The 22,306-nt window shown below is 36.9% G+C and overlaps 1 protein-coding gene across 1 annotated transcript in view; it reads left to right on the top strand.

Annotated features, from left to right (window-relative positions):
* The window catches only part of LOC107740527 (laminin subunit alpha-2-like), a 230,930-nt gene that overhangs the window by 69,303 nt on the left and 139,321 nt on the right, over positions 1-22,306 (top strand). Inside the window, 7 exon segments of the mRNA XM_016552978.1 lie at positions 1,642-1,820; positions 1,956-2,055; positions 3,391-3,562; positions 4,932-5,104; positions 10,573-10,655; positions 13,787-13,967; positions 20,715-20,732. Of these exon segments, the coding sequence (XP_016408464.1) occupies positions 1,642-1,820; positions 1,956-2,055; positions 3,391-3,562; positions 4,932-5,104; positions 10,573-10,655; positions 13,787-13,967; positions 20,715-20,732 (906 nt within the window).

Here is a 22,306-nt window from a genome sequence, read left to right as displayed (position 1 = left end):
AGCTGAGCATGCTGCTTTACTGACCAATTTAGTCCTATTTAGGTGTGGTCTATGAACATCAGTTCATGTTATATGACATCTGAGTGACTATATATATATATATCATAGTCACACTATGTAACAGTTAATACATCTTAATATGAATTCCGCAACAGTTAGTTTTGGGCCTTTCAGTCTGATTGGTTAATTAGCATTTCATTTTCATAGCATAGCAATTAACAATACTGGGACTCTCCACTGTTTGTAAATTCTTCATCAAATGTAGAACCTATACAGACAATATGCAATTTCAGATCAGTCATTGAATTATTCACTCAACCAATTTCTTAAAAAAACATTCATTTTCCAGGAATGAATCAGATGGCTGTCTTAATGAGTGAATCACTGAATCGTTTGTTAAATGAGTTGTTCAAAAATACACAATCGTTCAGGAACAAAATTCCCCTGTGTCTTTATGTGGAACTGTTTTTATTGGTGAAGCAAAAACACACAAAATAACTGGCAATACTGAGTCTAACATTTAAGTTACGCAATATTAACAAGATTATTTAACTACTGTATTAAAGAAATATCACTCAATCTAGTCGCCTTCTTGTTACTCCATTTTTACTTCTTGTTACACCTTGTTACTCCATTCTGGAGCGACCCAAGCTGCGGTGGCTAGCCTTAATGGGACATTCTTGAATTAGTAACTGTAACAATCAGTCCACTGAAGGCGAGCCTGATGAACACAAATGCAGTTTATTTACAACGAAGACATGAAACATAATCCAAATCCAGGCTTGGCTTGACTTGACAATGGCTTGACTTGAAACAGACTTGACTTAACATGAACAGACTTGACTTGGAACAGACTTGACTTGAAACAGACTTGACTTGAAACAGACTTGACTTGACATGAACAGACTTGACTTGAAACAGACTTGACTTGACATGGACAGACTTGACTTGAAACAGACTTGACTTGACATGAACAGACTTGACTTGAAACAGACTTGACTTGACTTGAAACAGACTTGACTTGAAACAGACTTGACTTGACATGAACATAATTGACTTGAAACAGACTTGACTTGACATGAACAGACTTGACTTGAAACAGACTTGGCATGAACAGAAACAATAACTCACCAACAGAGGTTACAGGGACAATACTCGACAAGAGACAATAGCAATATGAGGGCTATAAATACCAAACAATAAGGGTCACATGACACAAACCAACCAATGGGAAACAAGGCACATGACTAAACAACCAATCAGAACATGACACGCACACTAGGCAGGAATACATAAAGATCAAGGCAATCACATGACTAGACAGGAACTATGTCTATGACAAAATAAGAGACATGAAAACAATGAACATGAAACAAAACCCCAAAACAGACATGACAGTAACAGAGATTTAGACATCTCTTTTTGGACTAGCAATGGAAGATCCTGAATTCATTGTGCTGTTGTTCGTAGTATCAGCACGCCTGTTATTACCTGTGTCTGAATCATAGCTGTGCCAGTATTCAGATCAACTCTTCCTCATGTAGTATTGTCATATTATCAGTGGCATGTGTCAGGAGCTGCTTGTAAAGCTGCACTGCTTCTCTTATTGTTGTATAATCATGTGATGTCTTTATTTGCCAGAGTGCAACTGTCACGACAAATCAGAGGAATGCTATTACAACCAGACTGTGGCTGATGCTAAGCTGAGTTTGAATATGCATGGTGAATATGAGGGAGGCGGAGTCTGCCTTGGTTGCTCTGAAAACACAGGAGGAAATAACTGTCAATCATGTGTAGATGGCTACTACAGACCAAGTGAGGTGAGTGTCTATATATATATATATATATATGGGTCAATGGCCATGGGTCAACGTTATTTTTAAGGCAGGGCTCAGTGAAGGGAGAATCAAATGGTTTTTGTTGTGTAATTGAGCATTATGTGAATATTTTCCCAGGTAAGTCCACACGAGCCCTGGCCCTGCAGACCCTGCTCATGTGACCTGAGAGGTTCACTGCACTCTTCATGTGTCCCAGACGAGAGTCAGGCCACCGCAGGTACAACACAACACAAGATCTGGCAGTAGCCCTGTTTACACCTAATAAGTGTTTTTGGTGATTGGATCACTGAAATAGCATGTGGAGGTCGTTAGAAGCACATGACCACATTGCACTGTAGTGTAAACACTCATCCTTTCTGAATGCATCAGATGGAAGATGGAATAAAATGTGCCAGTGGCTTGGTTAGTAATGATAGTGAGATGGTTTTGTTGAAAAATCTGTTATAGAATTCAAATATACTTGCAAAAATATACCTACCATTTAAAGAAAACGCTTTAAGAAAAAAGAAAGTAAGGGAAGAAAGTAAGGAGTGACATATTTTCCTGCAGCCTTGATAGTTGGACCTTGAAAAATGTTGAAAATTGTTTCACTGCAAATATTCTGAATATTTTCTGGGTGTCATTAAAAATATGTTAATAACAGTGAGCAAAATAAGTTTCTAGGATGGTATTCATTGTAAATTTGTTGTTAATGTATAATTTATACATACTATATTATTTTTATTCAAAATGTAAATCGTTGAGTTTCACACAGATGTGGCAAAGCAAGTTATCACTGGACCACTTTTAGTTTGTACAAGTCATATTTCCATTCATGTATGTTATAGATGATCTTACCATTTTAGAAGATAAAGTAGCAGACCTCCTAAAATATGATTAGGTGAATTGGTTTTACCTCACTTTCATTTACCTTTGCCAAATGGAAAAATTCTTTAAAAAATTATCACAACTTACCCCACTCTCCTGTCACTCTCTGTTTTTCATTGTAAATTTGTTGTTAATGTATAATTTATACATACTATATTATTTTTATTCAAAATGTAAATCGTTGAGTTTCACACAGATGTGGCAAAGCAAGTTATCACTGGACCACTTTTAGTTTGTACAAGTCATATTTCCATTCATGTATGTTATAGATGATCTTACCATTTTAGAAGATAAAGTAGCAGACCTCCTAAAATATGATTAGGTGAATTGGTTTTACCTCACTTTCATTTACCTTTGCCAAATGGAAAAATTCTTTAAAAAATTATCACAACTTACCCCACTCTCCTGTCACTCTCTGGTTTTTTTTTTTTCGCTTTTTGAGGATGTTTTATGGGACTAATTTGTGTGCATTGCACAATTTATAAATAGGCATTTGAAACTGCACTGGTTTCCACAGGGTGTTTTTTTTAGGTAATTCTGGTAAAAATGTATTAGTGTTTTTAAAGCATGTTTTATTTTGCATTGATAGTATTGACATTTGTTTTTGTGTGTTTGAGTGAAAGTGTTCTGTGTGTGTGTTGAGCAGGAGCTCAGGCTGTAATGGTGTGTGTTCTTGTCGCTGCAGGTTTGGCAGTGGGCTCGTGCATCTTTAAGCAGGGATACGCAGGTGAGAAGTGTGACAGGTGTGCGTTTGGATACACAGGATTCCCTCTGTGTGAGCGATGCAACTGCAGCAGTGAAGGCAGCATTAACCAGGATCCCTGCCAGCCGCCCTGTGTGTGTAAGGTACGACATGTGTTACCACATTAACACTGGCCTCCCACTGCTTATACAGCCATGATCACTGCACTCACTGCTACGACAATACCATCACAACAAAATATTACTATACTTTGTCTAATTTGATTATTTGATGTTTACTTGGAATAGATACTTGTGCACCTATTATATTATTATTATTATCTTTTTTACCTTTGTGCCTGTGGCAGCCCATGTGGTCAAAAAGTTAAAAATTGCACTTATGTAAAACATTATCTCATAACTTTTGCATCATGTGTTCTAGAAATGTGCTCTCCCCCCCCCCTCCCCTTTGGTCATTTTAAAGAAGCATTGATCCCTGCCAGCCGCTCTGCGTGTGTAAGGTACGACACATGTTACCACACTAACACTGGCCTGCCTCTGCTTATAAAGCCATGATCACTGCACTCACTGCTACAGCAGTACTACCACATAGGCATGGACTGTATAACCAAAATATTACTATACTTTGTCTAATGTGATTATTTGATGTTAACTTGGAATAGATGCTTGTGCACTTATTATATTATTAGTCAGTGGCAGTCCATGTGGTCAAAAATTCAAAATTGCACTTATGAAAAATGTTATCTCATAACTTTTGCATCATGTGTTCTAGAAATGTGCTCTTCCCCCCCCCCACCTTTGGTCATTTTAAAGAAACATTTCTTACAGTACTTCTCTTACAAAATTTGCCTCACAAAATGTATTGATTAGATTTTAGATTTTCTGAGAAATGGCTTCATGGAGGTCAGTGCGATTCCTCGGGTGTGTAGGTTGGGGTCATGATGTTTAGATATTTATGGATGCCAATCTGCTGTTCACAGGATGCTTTCAGAGTTTATCCCGCATCGGCCAATTACAGAGAGTGGTTTCTAGAGCAACCGTGCAGGATGCACTTTGACACTGGTTAGGTTAATTATTGAGATGCAGAAGATCACGCATACACAGTTTGTGGGAAGTACAGAGAACCTGCAGCATTAATGATTTAACAAGCAACTCGTCCTAAAGTCCAGCACAGAGTTAACTACACTCGCTGATCAATTACCTCAGTGACGAGGATTTTCATTTAGCTGACAAACGGCAGATATTTGATTCTCGTGAACAGCTGCATTGAGCAGTCTGATATTTGTGTATAACAACCAATTTAATACACATGGTAAGCATGAAACCTTTGCTTGATGGCCAAAAGCTCATTAAAACAAATACTCTGAAGAGCAATGTTAAGAAGCACAATGGAGAACTTCAAACAGAGGAAGACAAGTTACACTGAAGCTAAATATTTACCTTGACATTCATTCATTGGATTGCACTTTAATAATATAGAAATGAGTACTGTAATGCAGTTGCAGTGTTTGTCTTGTTGCTTAGCTGGTACTGTTGGGGTGACAGGACTGCTTTCTGTCCTCTTACATCCTCTGGCCCGGTGTCCTCCGGAGCATTTGCCAGTGCTGAGCTACAAAACAAATGCAAGAAATCAGACCTGGCCTACGATCATTATGGTCAAAGCACAGTAAATGGTCAAGCTGATACTCCCAACTGGAGTGAAGGGATTTCAAATTGTTCATGAAAGCCAGAGCGGTAAGAAAATGCAGGTCAACTAGCAGGTTTTTGAACAACAGATGGTCCATGGACATAATGCAGTCAGTGTTCAGGACCCAAATATTGAGTACTTATTGTGCAAATAGAGGGTATGCATGTGACGTCACCGTCAGCTGGAGTGACTGCGGTTCTGCCCACTGAGTGGCAAAAAGACTGAATGGCAGCATCGGTTTTCAGTGTGAATGCTGTGTCAGAACACACAAAACACATCTAAAACGGGAAAGAGCTTTGCGATTGACTGTACAAATAGATTTGACAAGAAATCGGAGGTATATTTTTACAGACTGCCGAAAGCTACAGAAAAGAGAAGCAAAATATCCTGCAATTCAAAGAAACAAATGGACTCCAGGCAGCGAAACAAGCATCTGCATTTATCATTTTATGTTAATATGCTGAATTTTGCGGTAAAATCATATCTTATGTATTGTATTGTTATATATATATATATATATATCGTATTGACAACTCATCAATTAAATATTCACCATCTTATATTCTGCATAACTGGATGTTTTTAAATAAACACTGACAAAAACTATATAAGTTTTTGGGCTGGACGATATGATGATATATATAACATTGATACAAGTGATCAACCGGATTTAGAACAACCTACTTTGTATTTACAAAATGCGTTCACAGGCAAATTTGCTTTATGTATTTCTCGGCGTCAAAATCAGGCACATATAAATGTCAGGAAACACGATTCCTGGCTGCATGTCAATATCCATGGACCACTGGATCTTTGGTAAGTTGTAAGGAACACTATATTGATTCCAACAACCTTTAGTTTAAACTGATTATCATTGGTTTTACTCGCGTTTTCGCAGCTTCCCTATTAAATCCAATCATGCGGCAGCTCTTTTGCCACTCAGTATGGCTGAGGGGGTGTGTTCAGGCGGGAAAGTGACGTCAATGCATACCCTCTATACCGCCATAGTACCCTTTGTGAGAGCATTCACACAGTTTTTTGCTGTATATAGACTCATTAACAAACCTAACATGTCTAGCAACCTATTAGTCATTTGGATGGCTTCACGGTTTCTCACATTTAGTGATCACTAAGTCTTTAAAGAGTTAGTTCACCCAAAAATGAAAATTAACCCATAAATTACTCACCCTCAAGGCATCCTAGGTGTATATGACTTTCTTCTTTCAGACGAATCCAGTCGGAGTTATATTAAAAATTGTCTTTGATCTTCCAAGCTGTTTAATGGCACTCAGCGGGTGTTGCATGCATCAGTCCAAAAGAAGTGAAATAAAGCACATCCATCCATAATAATAAGTGTCTCACTCGGTTTCGAGGGGTGAACAAAGGCCTACAGTTGTACACAGAAGCAGCTCCGGGAGGATGACGTAGGACGTCGGCATTGCGCATGCACCGCTCAGAAGTGACGCACGCGGAAGCACAGCGGAGAGATCAAAACAAAACAACGGTCACTAATTAGAAGCACAAAACGAGGATTTGTAAAGAAGAATGTCGGAGGATTTCGATATAAGCCAAGAGGAGACTGGTTTTCCTTTGCTAAAGCGAGGAAACTTTTCTTCCTTTGCTCCTGTAAACAAACATTTTTTTTTTTTTTTCTCAGAAAGACGTATTGCCAGCTGAATTATTGTTATGTTGTTTAGTACAGTCCATTAAACACTTCAGTCCCTCACAGCCTCGTTTTCATTAGTCAAAAATTTAATCTGGCACAAAGGTCTGTGGCAGCATTAGCTTTCTACAGACTGCTCATCCTGAATAAGACAACCAATTAAGCAAGAAGGCACTGAATCAGAAAGGCCACCGTTCAGGTTGTGAGGAATCTCACACAAGCTTGTGATGAAATATCCTCAATAAATGGAAATGAAAACAGTCTTTTACATGCTCCAGAAGAATTTCTTCATGATATTCTAAGATGAACACAGAAAACTGTCAGCTTTGTTATCTCTGGCCGGTTCAGGTGTGCCATATTCATATGTACTAACTAATTGTTCAGTGGATGCTGTCATGACCAGGACTGAGAGGAAATGGTTGGAAAGGGACTTTTTGCAAAACGGCACAGAGGAGACCGGTTAGAACATGTACCATCTTATGTGATGATGATACTTAAATACTGACAGATGACATCAGCTTGCATGAACAATGCAGGTCCAAAAAGGACAATGTGCTTCAACAAAAAGCACAATGAAGGATCTAAAGGATTTGTTCCAGTAAGAAGAGGCCTTTAGATCTGGTCTTAGTTTAACTTTGAGAGGTGAGATAATCTGATCCAGGATCAATGAAGTCTGGAGATCAATTGCTGTTTACATCAGTCTTGTAAGCTGTTGCAGGGGAGCTAGATGAATATATATCTGAATCACAAGAAACAGACCCTGAAGTTTGGCTGAAAGAGCTTCTGCAGAAAGTCTGCTTTACACATGAGACCTCAGGAACAAGCTGGCGGAGATCCACAATGTCTGGAGGCCTGACAACGTTAGCCACAGGGTGCTGGAGATGTGCACCACACAGCAAGTAAATGTCCTTAATCCCTGAAACACAACACAGTGCAATGCATAATTTCACAGGTAAAACACCTGTGAAAATGCAATACAGAAAATACCTTCATATTAGCACGGTACATTAGGTCCCATATATTAGGTCTGCTGGAGGAGGGCGTCAGTGGTTGCTTTTCCAAAGTCCAGTCCTTCAGTGGGAAAACACTGCTGTTGTATAAACCCGGGAGTCCACATGAACAGTAAATCAGACACAAACCACCAGAACAGCCTTTTCTTCCTGTGAAGACAGCAGGTGGGAATCCTGATTGATTTCAATCCCATCGAGGGATTTTAAAATTTTCCAGCAGTAGAGAGGGGAGTGAGTCTTTTGCAATAAAACATGCAACAGACGCAGTGATTCAGCCTTTCCAAAGTAGGTGGAAGTTTGCATGAGGGATCTGACAACCAGACAGTAAATTCAAAGAAACACTGTAAAATCCAATAGTTTACCTTACTTAGATTTTCATTAATTGTAACAATAACCATTTTATTTGCTCTTTTTGTTGTGCTACTACTGACACAATACTGCAAATAAAATTGTCAAATAAAATCAACAACTGTCAAACAAAGCAACTGTATAATTTATTCATACTGCAATTCAGAGTTATTTGATTTCAAAGGAAGAAAAGTAATAAATAGGTTGCTTTTAGAAAGTGACTTATTTTCTAATTAAAGGATTAGTGCGTTTATTGTGTGTGTTTATTAATGAACTTTATCAAGTTTCTATTTCCATAAATACCCTGAGATGCTTTAATTTGGGTTTATATAATCCTTAAATAGTGTGTGGTAATATGTTAAAGTCACACACAGACTTAAACATTCAGCACGTGAACCACAACAATGGTAACAATTCAATTTAATTTATTTTCATTAATTGTAACAACCATTTTATTTGTGCTTTTTGTTGTGCTACTACTGACACAAGACTGCAAATAAAATTGTCAAATAAAATCAACAACTGTAAAACAAAGCAACTGTATAATTTATTCATACTGCAATGCACTCTGGGAGTCAGTGAGTAGCTATATTAAGTCATGAGTAAACCTAAATGAAAGGATCAAGTACCCCCTACAGTTCTTTTTTAGTTACTAGAACTCTCGTGTAAGTAAGCTATACTAACTAAGCATCTGTCAGTACAACATACTATTCCTCTTTCACTTTACTTAGTTTTTTCAAGGCAATCGGTTTGCATGCTTTTTTTAAGTAAGCCCAACTAATTAGATTTTACAGTGAAGCAACAACAGCCATAGATTTTCTATTTCTGGGTCAAAACACACAATATAAAGTTAAAGTGTTTCTCTGGCACCTCCAAATTCAGTGTAAGAGTGCAACGCTACATTTGAAAGCTGCAGTACAGTTAGCAGCTCTGATCTGATCTCTCAGTATCAGACGCACATCTGATGTCGCCTCTGTTCTGTGTAAATGAAATACTGCTTGAGAGCTGCTTTACACTTTGATGTCATCCTGACAACTAACTTGCGTCTTTTTTTCCTCGGCTGTCGAATCGTTGCAGTCTGGATCTGTTTTCCCATCCTAAAAAAAAAAGATTAAAGTCTTTCAATGCACAAAACAAACTGAGAAAATAGAAAAAAATGAGCCACTTCAGTTTTAATGCAGGACTACAGATGATCGAGAAGGGTTTAACAGGATTTCTCTCAGCGCTCCGGATGGATGGATGAACAGATGAAGAGTGAGCGGAGGGTGAAGCGTGTTTGGCGTTGCCCAGATGAAGAGGCTGTGATGGTCAGATTATAGAGGCAAACGCTCAGCTCTGTTCAGTAATGGCTGGGCTCAGGCAGAGCGCCAGTGTAAATGGGACATTAAAAACATCAGTAAATGACACCCACAGACGGGATGGACTCGCTCCAGGTGCTGCAGTCTGATGCCAAACTTGCCGATAGCTGTAATATACAGAAATAAATGAAAGTGTCAGAAACACAGTCTGGTGACTGGAACGGAAAAGTTCATCTGAGAGAGTTCCTCATACTGTAGTTAGTACTGGATTCACACAGCAGGGTCGATTGATGATCAACATTTATGAAATGACTCCTTGAAGATCATGAGTGTGAATCTGAATTGAGCTGGGCACAACACTCAGGAGGTTGAATTCACTTTAAAATAACACCGAGTTACAATTCAGAGCAATTTCACTAGTTCATCACAAGTTTTGTGATAAATTGCGTAACATATTTTCCATATTGGAATAAATAAACACAATTACACAATTAAGTGTCATTGTGTGTACCCTCTTATGGATTTAAGATAATAAACAGGTACGATTTAAAATGCTTTCTTCAGTAAGATCAGTTTTTTTTTTTTATATATTAATATTTTTATTCAGAAAGGATGCATTAAATTGATCAAAAGTGACAGTAAATGCATTTATAATGTTACAAAATATTTTTATTTCGTTTTGAACTTTATATTCATCTGTGAATCCTGAAAAATAAAATGTATCACGGTTTCCATAAAACTACTGGGCAGCACAATCGTTTTCAACACTGATAATAATCAGAAATGTTTCTTGAGCAGCAAATCAGCATATTAGAATTATTTCTGAAGACCATGTGGCACTGAAGACTGGAGTAATGATGCTGAAAATTCAGCTGCGCATCACAGAAATACATTAAATCAAATAAATGCAGCCCTGGTGAGCAGAAGAGACTTCATTTAAAAAATCTCACTGATGTATGTATAGGCAAACTTATTTCTAGTTACAGCAGTTCTTCAGTAGTAATTCTGAATGGTGCACAATCCCAGTCACACATACAGATGTGAAGAGGTCCTGCAGCTACTGAAATAAATTAAATGAAAGAATAATGACTTTTCCTTTACTGTAGAGGTTTGTGCACCTGTGTGTGTGTGTTTAAGTAACACACTTCCCATGGGTTAGTGCTGCTTTTCCGTGGATGCGAGAAGTGCTACTGTTCTGGTCTAGCCAGCCTGTGTGCTGAATCCCACTGGGACTACAGTAATGTAGGAGACAAGCCGTTTCATTACCTGTGTGTGTGTGTGTGAGAGAGAGAGAGGGGTCTCGTTTCTCATTAGTTACACTATCCTAAATCTTTCCTTAGCTAGTGGGATTCAGTCTTATTAAGCAGTAATGGCTGTTCTTACACACACATGCACACATGGACGATTCACATGGATATTTTCAAGTTTAATGAGTGAACAAAAGTTGCTGGTCATCATGTTTAGAAGTGAACTGTCATGAGCACAGTCTTTACACATACACACAAAGGGGACAGAAGTTAGGAAGGGTGAAAGGTTAATAGTGTATGGGGCCTTGGCATTTTTTTGCATCAATTTGTGTGTGTGTGTGTCTGTGTGTGAGAGAGAGAGAGATGCTACCAGCATCTGTTTGTACAATTAAACTGACCTTGAGTTGTCTTTTCAGAGCTCCGCAAGCTTTAATTACGTCCGTGTGTGTGTTTGTCAGTACGTTGTTCATGCATGTGTGAAAGATCGTTGGTCTTTTCAAGTGTGTGTGTGTGTGAGTGTGTGTACAGGTATACATGGTTTATGAGGACACAAATGTGTATAATGACATGGGTACTACAACGTAAACATGGTTTATGAGGACACCTCCTGTGTCCCCGTAAAACAAAAGGCTTAAAAAACATACAAAATGGTGTTTTATGAAATTCAAAAATTGCCAGCAGTTTCCTGTAAGAGGTAGGTTTTGGTGTAGGGTTGGTGTAGGGCAATAGAAAATACAGTTTGTACAGTATAAAAACCATTACGCCTATGGAGAGTCCCCGTAAACCACAAATACAAGTATGTGTGTGTGTGTGTGTGTGTGTTTGTTAGTACGTTGCTCATGCATGTGTGAAAGTGTTGGTCTTTTCAAGTGTGTGTGTATTCTGTGGCTTTGATGTACAGGCAGATCTTAATGACTTTAAATGTTCTTATTAAGTGGTCAAACATTGATGAAACTGTCTAACACACAGTCTTACTTATTGTTAGATTGTATCTAAATGAGATAAAAAACATAATGCTAAACTACACTGGAAAAGGCCTGACATTTGGTGCGATACTGATAGTATTGCACATAATTTTACTCATTTCTACCAGTTTTGCAATTATAATACCGGAAATTCCTGTAAATAGTTATTCAATATAACAGGTTGAATGAGTAAATGAATGCACACAGATGAACAGATCAGATCAATCTTTCTGTCAGACTGTACGTTAACTAACAACGCCAGTGAATCCAGTTATACTCAGTAAAAGGGCTGATAGCACAAAAAATGTATAGTGTGATTGCTGTTTGTTGTTGTTTATTTAGATTCATTTTTATTTTAAGTTAAAATAAATAAATTAAATTCAAAAAGGCACTGCCTGACACTAAAGAAAACATCCCCGAAACACCATCTACAGTAGTATCCGAGTTTTAAGTATATGTTAAAAACAACAACATGAATATAATTTAGCACATACATTTATTCATTTAATAGTTGAAAAGGAATGCAATATATTTTTTTTTAAATAAGTCTAAAATATGGCTCACTTCATTCCATGCTCAGATAAAAAAACACATTTATTTACATTTTTTCAGTGTATTTACATTTTTAAGATAAAAAAAATACTTATTTTTAGAGAAAATTTTTATTTTATTTTTATTTCCCCTTTTCTAAGTGCAAATCTAACAAAAATAAAGTTAATGCAGAGAACAGTGCTTCGCAGGAAGTCAGAGGCTACTGTCAGATATTTGGCTACCAACACTCTTTCGTTCATACCTTCCTTTGTGTTCAACAGGAGGAAGAAACACTTACAATACAGGTTTGAAAACAAGTGTAGGGTGAGAGAATGATGACAGAATTTTATTTCTTGGGTGAACTATCCCTTTAATAACGTTCTCTTTAAAATGAGATCACACTGTGCTAATAAGATTTGAAATAAAATGACAATGACGTGAAATCAATAACTGCTGAATGTATTCAGAAACAGATGCAGATCTTTTATTTGTATATATTTTTAGTCTTACAGTACATTTAAATAGTCAAAAGTAAAAATAGACTATGTCATCTGTCAAGCGTACCTGAGAACAGTATAAATAAACAAAAATAGTGACACTTCAGAAAAGAAACACAAAGGCATCAGTCTCCCTGTTTCATAAGAACATTACATAAATACATGCCCTTTTACAAGAGGAGTACCTCTGATCCATACATAATCTGAAAGTTCCTCTAAACTGCCTCTTCAATCATAGACTACATCACAGACAGATCAAATTGAACAAAATGTGTGTACATTATCATCCAGTGTGACAAAAGTGTAGCCTTTATTTCTTTAAAAAAATGCACGTATAATAATTTATGAATTAGATGAATGCTGTTTAAAATAGTTTTAGATAAGTTACAACACACTCACAGCATTTCCATCAATAGTGTAATAGAACAGAAGAGACTTCATTTACCTAAAATATACATAATACTGTATATATAAATTGTGTGCTTTACAGGTTAAATCAGTATATGAATCAATACAATATACCTCTTCAATATTCCTGATATTAAATCAATACATGCTGACACCAACTATAGATTTTTTTAATTATTATGAAATAATTATTGACAGTGTTGTTGCACACAATGGACTCTTTAATAGACCATATAATGAACTGTTTCTTCTCCCACAAACAGTGACAAAACTTCAGTTTTGAGGTCATTTGACTGAACATGCAATAATATTTAGAATGTTTCACATTAGAGAAAGGATACAGGCTAAAAAAAAACCCAGATGATCATTTACATTTAGTCATTTAGCAGACACTTTTATTCAAAGGGACTTACAAATGATGACAATAGAAGCAATCACAATAAAAGAACACTGAAACACTGCTAGGCAGAACTCCAATAAATCATGATGAATAAATTTGTTCTGACTGCTCCAATCACAATGGAGATTGACTGATTATGAGGTTTATAATGCCAAATGTGATTATAATGCTAAAAGAGAGCTGCTGAATTGATAATATGCACTTAAATGTTACTTAAACATATCTTTTGTTTTTTGCATTTGATGACCATTTGTACCTGTAGCACTATTGCCTGCCCTACAGAACGGTCTCAGAGATCTGAATGTTCTGGTGTGTTTGTTTGCAGGTGACGGATATGTCTGGATGGTATCTGACAGGAGCGGATGGGGAGGGGCTTGTGTGGGCGGTGCCCAGCAGAGAGACGGCCCACCAGCTCACCGTCAGCCAATCAGATGCGCAGACTCACCTGACGGCACCGTACTACTGGAGCGCCCCGTCTGCTTACCTGCGCAAGAAAATGAGTGCGTGTGTGTGTGTGTGTGTGTGTGTGTGTGTGTGTGAGTGAGTGTGTGTGTGTGTGTGTGTGTGTGTTAATCTAAGCCGGCACACTGTGCTGATGTATAATGTGCTGTAATGATGCCGTCACATGACCACAATACAGACATCATTTATCATCATTATGTTACAGGCTCATTTAGCCTTTCATTTGCCCTTGATTTAACTTTAGTGTCTGCAGGGGGAGAGACACAGCCGGGGACTTTAAACACAAGCATAATGGGAGTATGAAAAATTAAATCAGAACCGAATTGTCTGAGAATCACCATTACATATCAGAATGTGTAAATAAGTGGCCGTTTACACTGAAAGTGTTATATAATAATATATAAGCGCAGATGGATGTGCTGAGGCCTTTAAAAGAACATCTGAAGATGCATCTCTTCCCTAAGAGCTCAACTAATCCACAGTCATAACATAACATGACATTTTTATAACTCTTACTTATATAACTTGTGTACTAATCTTGTTTATACTCGATATGCATGTTTACTCAAGACTCAATCTTTGATTGAAGATTTTTAATGAAACTGTTCATCAGCTATTCATCATATAAAGTTATTGTGTCTCTTCACATGACTTGGACTAACCCACTCAATTCATATGGATTTGTTTCATGATGCATTTATGACCTTTTTGAATCTTTTACGTTTTGGTTACGTCGTGGATTTCAATGCAGGGACAGATACCTCTCAGGTTCTGTTAAAATATCTTAATTCATGTTTTAAATATTAACTAAAGGAATAACATTCACATTAAGATTTGTAATGTACATTAAGAAAGGGCTGTAAATGGGGGTCGACACCAATTCATATGCTCCTTTCCACACATTCAGCTGTGAACGAGCATTAGAAGAATGAACAAACCCTGAACACACACACACACGCTCATGAATATGCATGTGATTGTACTATGTATTCAGATGTGTGATGTGGGAATAAACCCGAGCTGTTAAAGTGGTCAGCATGTGCCGCCGATGTGCTTTGACCTCTGAACTCTCTCCACTGCTAATGATGCCATTACTCTCAGTTTAAAGACACTGTCAGCATTCATCTAAAAGGCTTTTCATATCCACGTAGATACGTTTAATTGACTTTTACCATTTTAAATGAAGGATACATCCTCATTGAATGCACTGACCAGTTACTTACATAAAAAAAAATTGTTTCAGGGTGAGTCTCCTGATGCCTCAGGTCAACAATTACAGTTTTCATAAAGAAATGAAAGCTTATTTTTAGGATCATTAGGATTATTTGCACTGTGACATTCGTTTCATGAAAATAAAGTACATTGTCCACCAAATCCACATTACTATATAAGGCAAAATAAAATAAATAAATAAATAAATTACAAAAAAAAATAAATAAATAAATCTTTTTTTTCTCTGCTTTTGCAGTGTAATATGTATAGAAGCCCTTTTCTGCCACAGAATTAAAACAAATAAATAAAAGTTACTTTTTATCCTTTTCCTCACAATTGCAAGTTTATATTTCACAATTCTGTTTTTTTGTTTCAGAATTGCAGGTTTATATTTCACAGTTCTGAGTTTACATCTTGCAATTGTGAATCTATATCTTAAAATTCAGAATTGCAAGAAAAAGTCAGAATTTTGAGATAAAAGGACGCAATAACCTTTTTTTTTTTTTTTCTTGTGGCATAAACAGGCTTCCATAAATATGACCCAGACGCTTCTTCATGAGATTCACTGTTATATATTTGCAGTGATACACACAGTTTTAAAAGACTGATCACTTTTGAGGATGTTTTTATGGCTTTTGAGTCAGACATTGTGTACTTGTTTAACACTGGAACATTTAATACTTTCCATAAAAAACAAAACATTACAGTAGATTTAGATTGACATGCACTTTACACACGTTTGCATTCGCATCATTTTTATTGGGTATGTGACATAAAAGTGTTTAAATGCTGGATACTATGAGTTCATACAGACTCACTCTTTCTACAGAGTAGCTGCATATTTGACAGGGTGTCTGGTGGTAGTTTATCTCTATGGCAACAGCCTCCTTCAGTAAGATGACGTTAAATAAGAGACCTGCTCATACTTCCACAGAGACGTTCAGACATTTTTACATTAAGAGTTTAAATCGCTGTGGACAAAGTACACATTACCTGGAAATTGTGGGTCTTTACCATGCTCGCTGACGGATTTCAAACGCGGACTGGTGTTTCACATGGTGTGATGGAGATTATGTGCTATCTGATACCCCTTCCTGAAAAAAGGAACTTTTACATAAAATATTCCCAAAATCACTTTTTTTTTTTTTTCCCGTGGACATGCCACAAAACCAATTTTCAAATGATTTCCATGTGATTAAATGAGAACACACAAAGGGGTTGTTAATAAAAGTTTGAATGTTTGACATAACCTGCAAAAGTATCTTATAAAACCTATCAAAAGTTTTGGTCCTGGATTGATCAGTGCATCGTTCCAGTTGTGTTATATTGAAGCAATACCACACAATCAAGAGCTGTCACACCAAATATCAGCTGTCAATCAGCCGTGGGTAATGCTGATATCCAGACCAGACTGTGAGTGCGATATCTCTTGTATATCTGTGTATTTCTTGTATATTATATTGAGTAACATGCATTTTGTTCCTTAATGATTCTGTGTTTTCAAACTATTTGGTTGAGTGAGTGATTCAAATGTCTCATTCACCTGTTTCCTCCTGAATTTGAAGGAATCATTTGAATGAATGATTCAGACAGTGAATGATTCATAAAGTCAGTGCTTTTGGAAACAATTCTTAATTAATTTGAGCACTAGATCTTTTGTATAATCTCTCTCTCTCTCTCTCTCTCTCTCTCTTTAGAGTTTTTCTCAATACACATTGTTTCTAAGCAGCTTTACAGAAAATCATAATGTTTATAAATTAGGGGTGCTCCGATCAGGATTTTTGAGGCCGATCACCGATCACAGAAAGCAGTATCTGCCGATACCGATCACCGATACCGATCTTTTTAAAGCCTTCTTTTTATCATTTATAACTATATATAGTGATACTCCAATCAGGGTTTTTAGACATTTATTCAGGACCTGAATTTCATTTTTGAAAATGGGGGGAATTCCCATCTTAGGTGACTCTTTTGAGGGTGGAAGCAGCTTTCACACAGGAGTCAGTAGACTTTAATAATATGCATTTATGGTGTAATTGCTAAATTTTTGTGTCAATCCATGTTCATACTGAAAACAATGCGCTGGTACTTTAATTCAGCGCGTGCAGCACAGCAATAGACTCGGTGTGGAAGCGATCTCTGCTCTGCTGCAGACGCACTGCCGGACCGCAACCGTGTGCAGTGAACGCTTTAATCCGTTAAAGGTCCCATATTGTTAAAACTGAAATCTCAACTGTGCAGCATGCAGCTCGCTTATAGACAGACGCGATGTGGTGATTTGAAGCCATTTGTGTATTTTGAGAAAGAGAGAAAGAGAGAGAGCGCACTCAAGCTGTTTGTGAAGTTACGTCTCACACAAGGTTTTCAAATTACTTTATAAGTTATTTAATGAAGAAATATAGCATTATAATTATTTCACCCGCGCCGGACAGAGACTGAGACGGTGCCGCTGCATGTCGTGCCAAACCTCTCACGGCAGCATCATCAGCTTGAGATCAGTTTTTGAGATCGGCCTTTTTAGAGACCGCCGATCAATCATCCCAACGTGATTATCGGCCAATAGTGATCGGTAGCCGATCAATTGGAGCACCCCTATTTATAATATAGCTATACTTCATATGCTTCATGCCTTATAGTCGCATTTATGAGATTAAAGCTGTGCTATGATATAGTTTACATTTTGCAATAGTATAAACAATTATGTACTTGATACACACACACACACACACACATATATATATATATATATATATATATGTGTGTGTGTATATACTGTATATAAAGCTGGATATGCTTATATATTCAAGGTTATATACATAGAGCTGTGTGTGATAATATAGTTTACATTATGCATTGATATAAGCACACAATTGAGATTTGTTATAGCTGATATAGTTGATTTTGCTGTTTTCTATAGTATATAGTATATTGCCTTATGTGAGTATACTGTATATGTATGTATAATCTGCAGTGTCTAGCATCCTTGACCTGTCCACCATATCATGTTTACAGCATAGCTGACAGTATTTTTGTTTCATAGCAACTGTTAATGTTTGTATCATGTAGTAAGTGTTTTTAGAAAATCAATAAGGCACTTGAGGTGCTGTAATACTGTGAATATCGTCTCTGATCACGTAAACATCAGCAGCATCAGGGACAGAGTGATGTCACTACAATCAGAGACACAAACATCTTACAAACATGTTAGAAATCAGAATTTGTAAAGAAAGCGTTTCCGCCCGTCTAGTCTTAACATATTTAGTTGTCACTGGCGTTCACACGTGTGTTCATGTGCTGCTCCTCTGAATGCATCTTTCCAGATGTGTGTTGCCTTTTGAACTTTACGTCACAAGCACAACACAAACAAGCTTTGTGGAGCTTTTGCTGTGTGTGCGTGTGTGTGCGTGTGTGCGCGTGTGTGCGTGTGCATGTGTGTGTCTGTGTGTGTGTGTGTGTGTGTGTCTGTGTGTGTGTGTGTCTCTGTAGGTGGGCTCTGGTCCATATCAGGCCCACACTGGTCTCTGCTTGGTTTAAAGACACAGCGGGAGGAGCAGAGGTTACAGTGCTGATTTCGTGGAGAGAGGGGTTGCAGCAGAGGTTGGAGGGCAGAGTGCTCTGGAGTTGCTTGTTGCTAGTTTTAAGGCGCCCAGCGGACGGCCTGTTTCTCATTTCCTGTAAGATGTGCCGGAGGTGATGCTCTAATTTTCACTCTCTCCCTTCAGTTTTTCCCATTTAGTCTACATCTGTTCATGCTCAGTCTTAGTAGTCGGGTTTTGATTTGCGATTTCTTTGCATTCTATACTCTCACTAACAAATAATAAACTTTGTTTTCTTTCTTAGTTGAAGTAACATTGAGTATAATGTAAATACCATGGTGTATGGTATAGGGTAGCATTTTCTTCTGGTACCACCATAGTACTTTTGTAAAACCATACATCAATGGAAAGCTTATTTATTCAACTTTCAGATGACGTATCTTAATTCAAAATCTTAATTTTGAAAAATTGACCCTTATGACTGGTTTTGTGCTCCAGGGTCACATTTAATGGGAAGTGGAAGTTATTATTTCATTCACATTAAATGATTAAACAAGTCTGTTAATAAACAGGTGGTTTAAGGTGACTCGAGCATGATTAATTTTTACTGCTCAGAATCAAGTGATTCTTGAACACTCAGGACTGATTGAGCTGAAGAGGCTGCCAAAAGCTTGATTGATATCAGGAAGCAGAGCTTGTTCCTGCTCCTCAGCTGTAATCCAGTAACAGAGTGTGATGTTTGCACCATGGCATAGCATTCAATGTGGTAACCTGCAGTTGTAACCCTGTGTGTGTGTGTGTGTGTGTGAGTGCGTGTGTGAGTGCGTGCGTGTGTGTGTGTATGTGTGTGTGTGTGCGCGCGTGCGTGTGTTTTAACCGCTGGATTTACAAAAATCATTTACATTGCATCAACTACTGATGGACAGATACATTTTTATTTGAATTATCATTCATTCATTGGGTTAGTTAACCAATGTATTTGTTTTTGGAAGACTTTTGTCTTTCAAACACATTAAAAAGACATTATTTCTTATTTCCATGTAAAGCAGGGATTCCCTTTTTTTTGTCTTCATTTTTTTATGCCAAACCTCTTTCACCTAATATATTTACTTTAAGTACCCTGAGATTTTAAGGTAATAAATTAATTAATAATTTAGTAATAATAAAGTATCACACTGGTTAATGGTCACACGACATGCAGGTAAACAAATAATTTATATAAAAATAATTTATTTTAATTTTACATTTGATTTAATTAATAGCTTTTCATTAAACTAGCAAACAATTAAACTCACAAACCTAGTAATGCACGTCATGTTGTTAATAACAAAAAATGTCATATATGTTCTTTCTCTTTGCATTTTTATATCAATATGGTACAAGATTATCCTTTTTAAATCAATGTGATAAACTATTTAGGTCAAAAGTAATCTAAGAGTAATCAAAAGGTAGTCCGTTTATATTAGCTAAAATGTGTAATGTAATGGATTGCATTATAACTACTATTTTTGTCATGTAATTTGGAATCAGTAACAGTAAGTAATCTACCCAGCTCTGTGCATAGACAGTAACTTAGGGGTGTTTACACGATAATGTTTTCACCTAAAAATGGAAAACTTTTTATGCATTTGGCTGCTCTATACAAGTTTTAAAATGCAAGTTTTTGAAAACATATTGTGAACGTTTCTAAAAAACATAGTTCACAAATAAAATATGGACCCTTTTTGAGGTTTCACAACCGCAAAGTTTTAAATATGCATATAAAACTGCAAAGTATTAAATATGGTTAGATATGCAAGGATGATTAGCTAATTGGCTATACGGACTAATATAATTTTTGTAGGCTACAGTAAATAAATAAACAATGTTGAAAGTGAAAAAAGTGACGTGACATGTGGCCAAGTATGGTGACCCATACTCGGAATTAGTGCTCTGCATTTATCCCATCCAAAGTGCACACAGACAGCAGTGAACACACACACACCGTGAACACACACCCGGAGCAGTGGGCAGCCATTTTTTGCTGCGGCGCCCGGGGAGCAGTTGGGGGTTCGGTGCCTTGCTCAAGGACACCTCAGTCGTGGTATTGAAGGTGGGAGAGAGCGTGGTACATTCACTCCCCCCACCTACAATCCCTGCCGGTACGAGACTTGCAATTATCTTTTACTTATTTTTTTTAATGTCTGTATCCTCTAGTTCATAAAACAGTCTAGTGAAATATGTGTTGAGCTGTGTTTAGTACAAGCCTAAAGGAAGCCTGTTTAGCAGCAACATCTGTAACCTTTATGGCCCATTTGTTTGGTGTTTTAAGCACAACAGTCTTTATGATCATGACTGCAAACACAAAGCATGACAAGACTTTATCAGTGAAGATGAATATTGAATGATAAGGACCATCGATTACTAAGAGGGATTGTGTCCAAACAACACAGAACTACTGCGGGAAAGTGACAGCAAACCTTAATATCCACCTTCAAGACCTTTAAGATACTCGTACTCAGACTACAGTTACTTTTTTACTTTTTACACAATCGCAATATCTTTTAAAATCTTTTAAAATGTCCTTTCTAAAAGCCTAGCGCTTATATAAACTCAGAAAGTCTTCAGGTTTTGTGGAGATTCACACAGAGGTCAGTCATTAGTCAGGTGCTACACAGCATTTGAGCACTAGATTTACAAAAATCATTTCAACATTGCATCAACTACTGATGAACACATTCATTTTTATTTGAATTATCGGTTAATTTACCATGTATTCATTTGGAAAGCATTTGTCCTTCAAACACATTAAAATGCACAAATTCACACACTTTTTTGTCATTTGGTCCTCTTTCACCTAACGCATTTTTAGTTGAAGTACCCCTGAGATTTTAAAATAAATATTTTAACAATTTGCATGTTCATTGGTTATCTGACGTGGTCATGTGACATGCAGGTAAACAAATAAAATATTTCGTTTCACTTTGATTCATTTTAAAATTATTTGTTTTAATTTAAAATTTTTATGATTTAATTAATTATAAGCTTTTCATTCAACTCATAAACCCCCTGCAGTTCTTTCACAAACCCAGATTGGGAAACCTTGATGTATTATAATGGTTAATGCACTTCATGTTGTTGATAACAACAAACAATATATATTTTCTTACTCTTTGTATTTTATGTCAATATGGTACAATATTATCCTATTTAAATCAATGTGATAAACAAGTTTGGTCAAAAGTAATCTAAAAGTAGTCTCATTATCTTACCTAAAATGGATTACATTACTAACTACAATTTTTGTAATGCAATTTGGAATCAGTAACAGACAGAATGTGTATCTACTTGCATTAATGAGATTTCGGGAGAAATAGCACTTAATTGTCCTGAAAATAACGTCACAATCTTAATGGTCTTTAAAGGGTTAGTTCACCCAAAAATGAAAATTAGGCTGTGTTTTACTCACCCCCGAGGCATCCTAGGTGTATATGACTTTCTTCTTTCAGACGAATCCAGTCGTAGTTATATAAAAAATTGTCCTGGCTATTCCAAGCTCTATCATTGCAGTCAGCGGGTGTTGCATGCATCAGTCCAAAATAAGTTAAATAAAAAGTGCCCATCCATAAAAAAAGTGTCTCACACGGCTCCGGGGG

The sequence above is a fragment of the Sinocyclocheilus rhinocerous genome, unplaced genomic scaffold, assembly GCF_001515625.1.
Source record: "Sinocyclocheilus rhinocerous isolate Xijiao unplaced genomic scaffold, SAMN03320098_v1.1 scaffold1246, whole genome shotgun sequence".
Taxonomy (NCBI): domain Eukaryota; kingdom Metazoa; phylum Chordata; class Actinopteri; order Cypriniformes; family Cyprinidae; genus Sinocyclocheilus; species Sinocyclocheilus rhinocerous.
The sequence above is the reverse complement of the archived record's forward strand: the minus strand, read 5'-3'. Positions and strand labels throughout refer to the sequence as shown.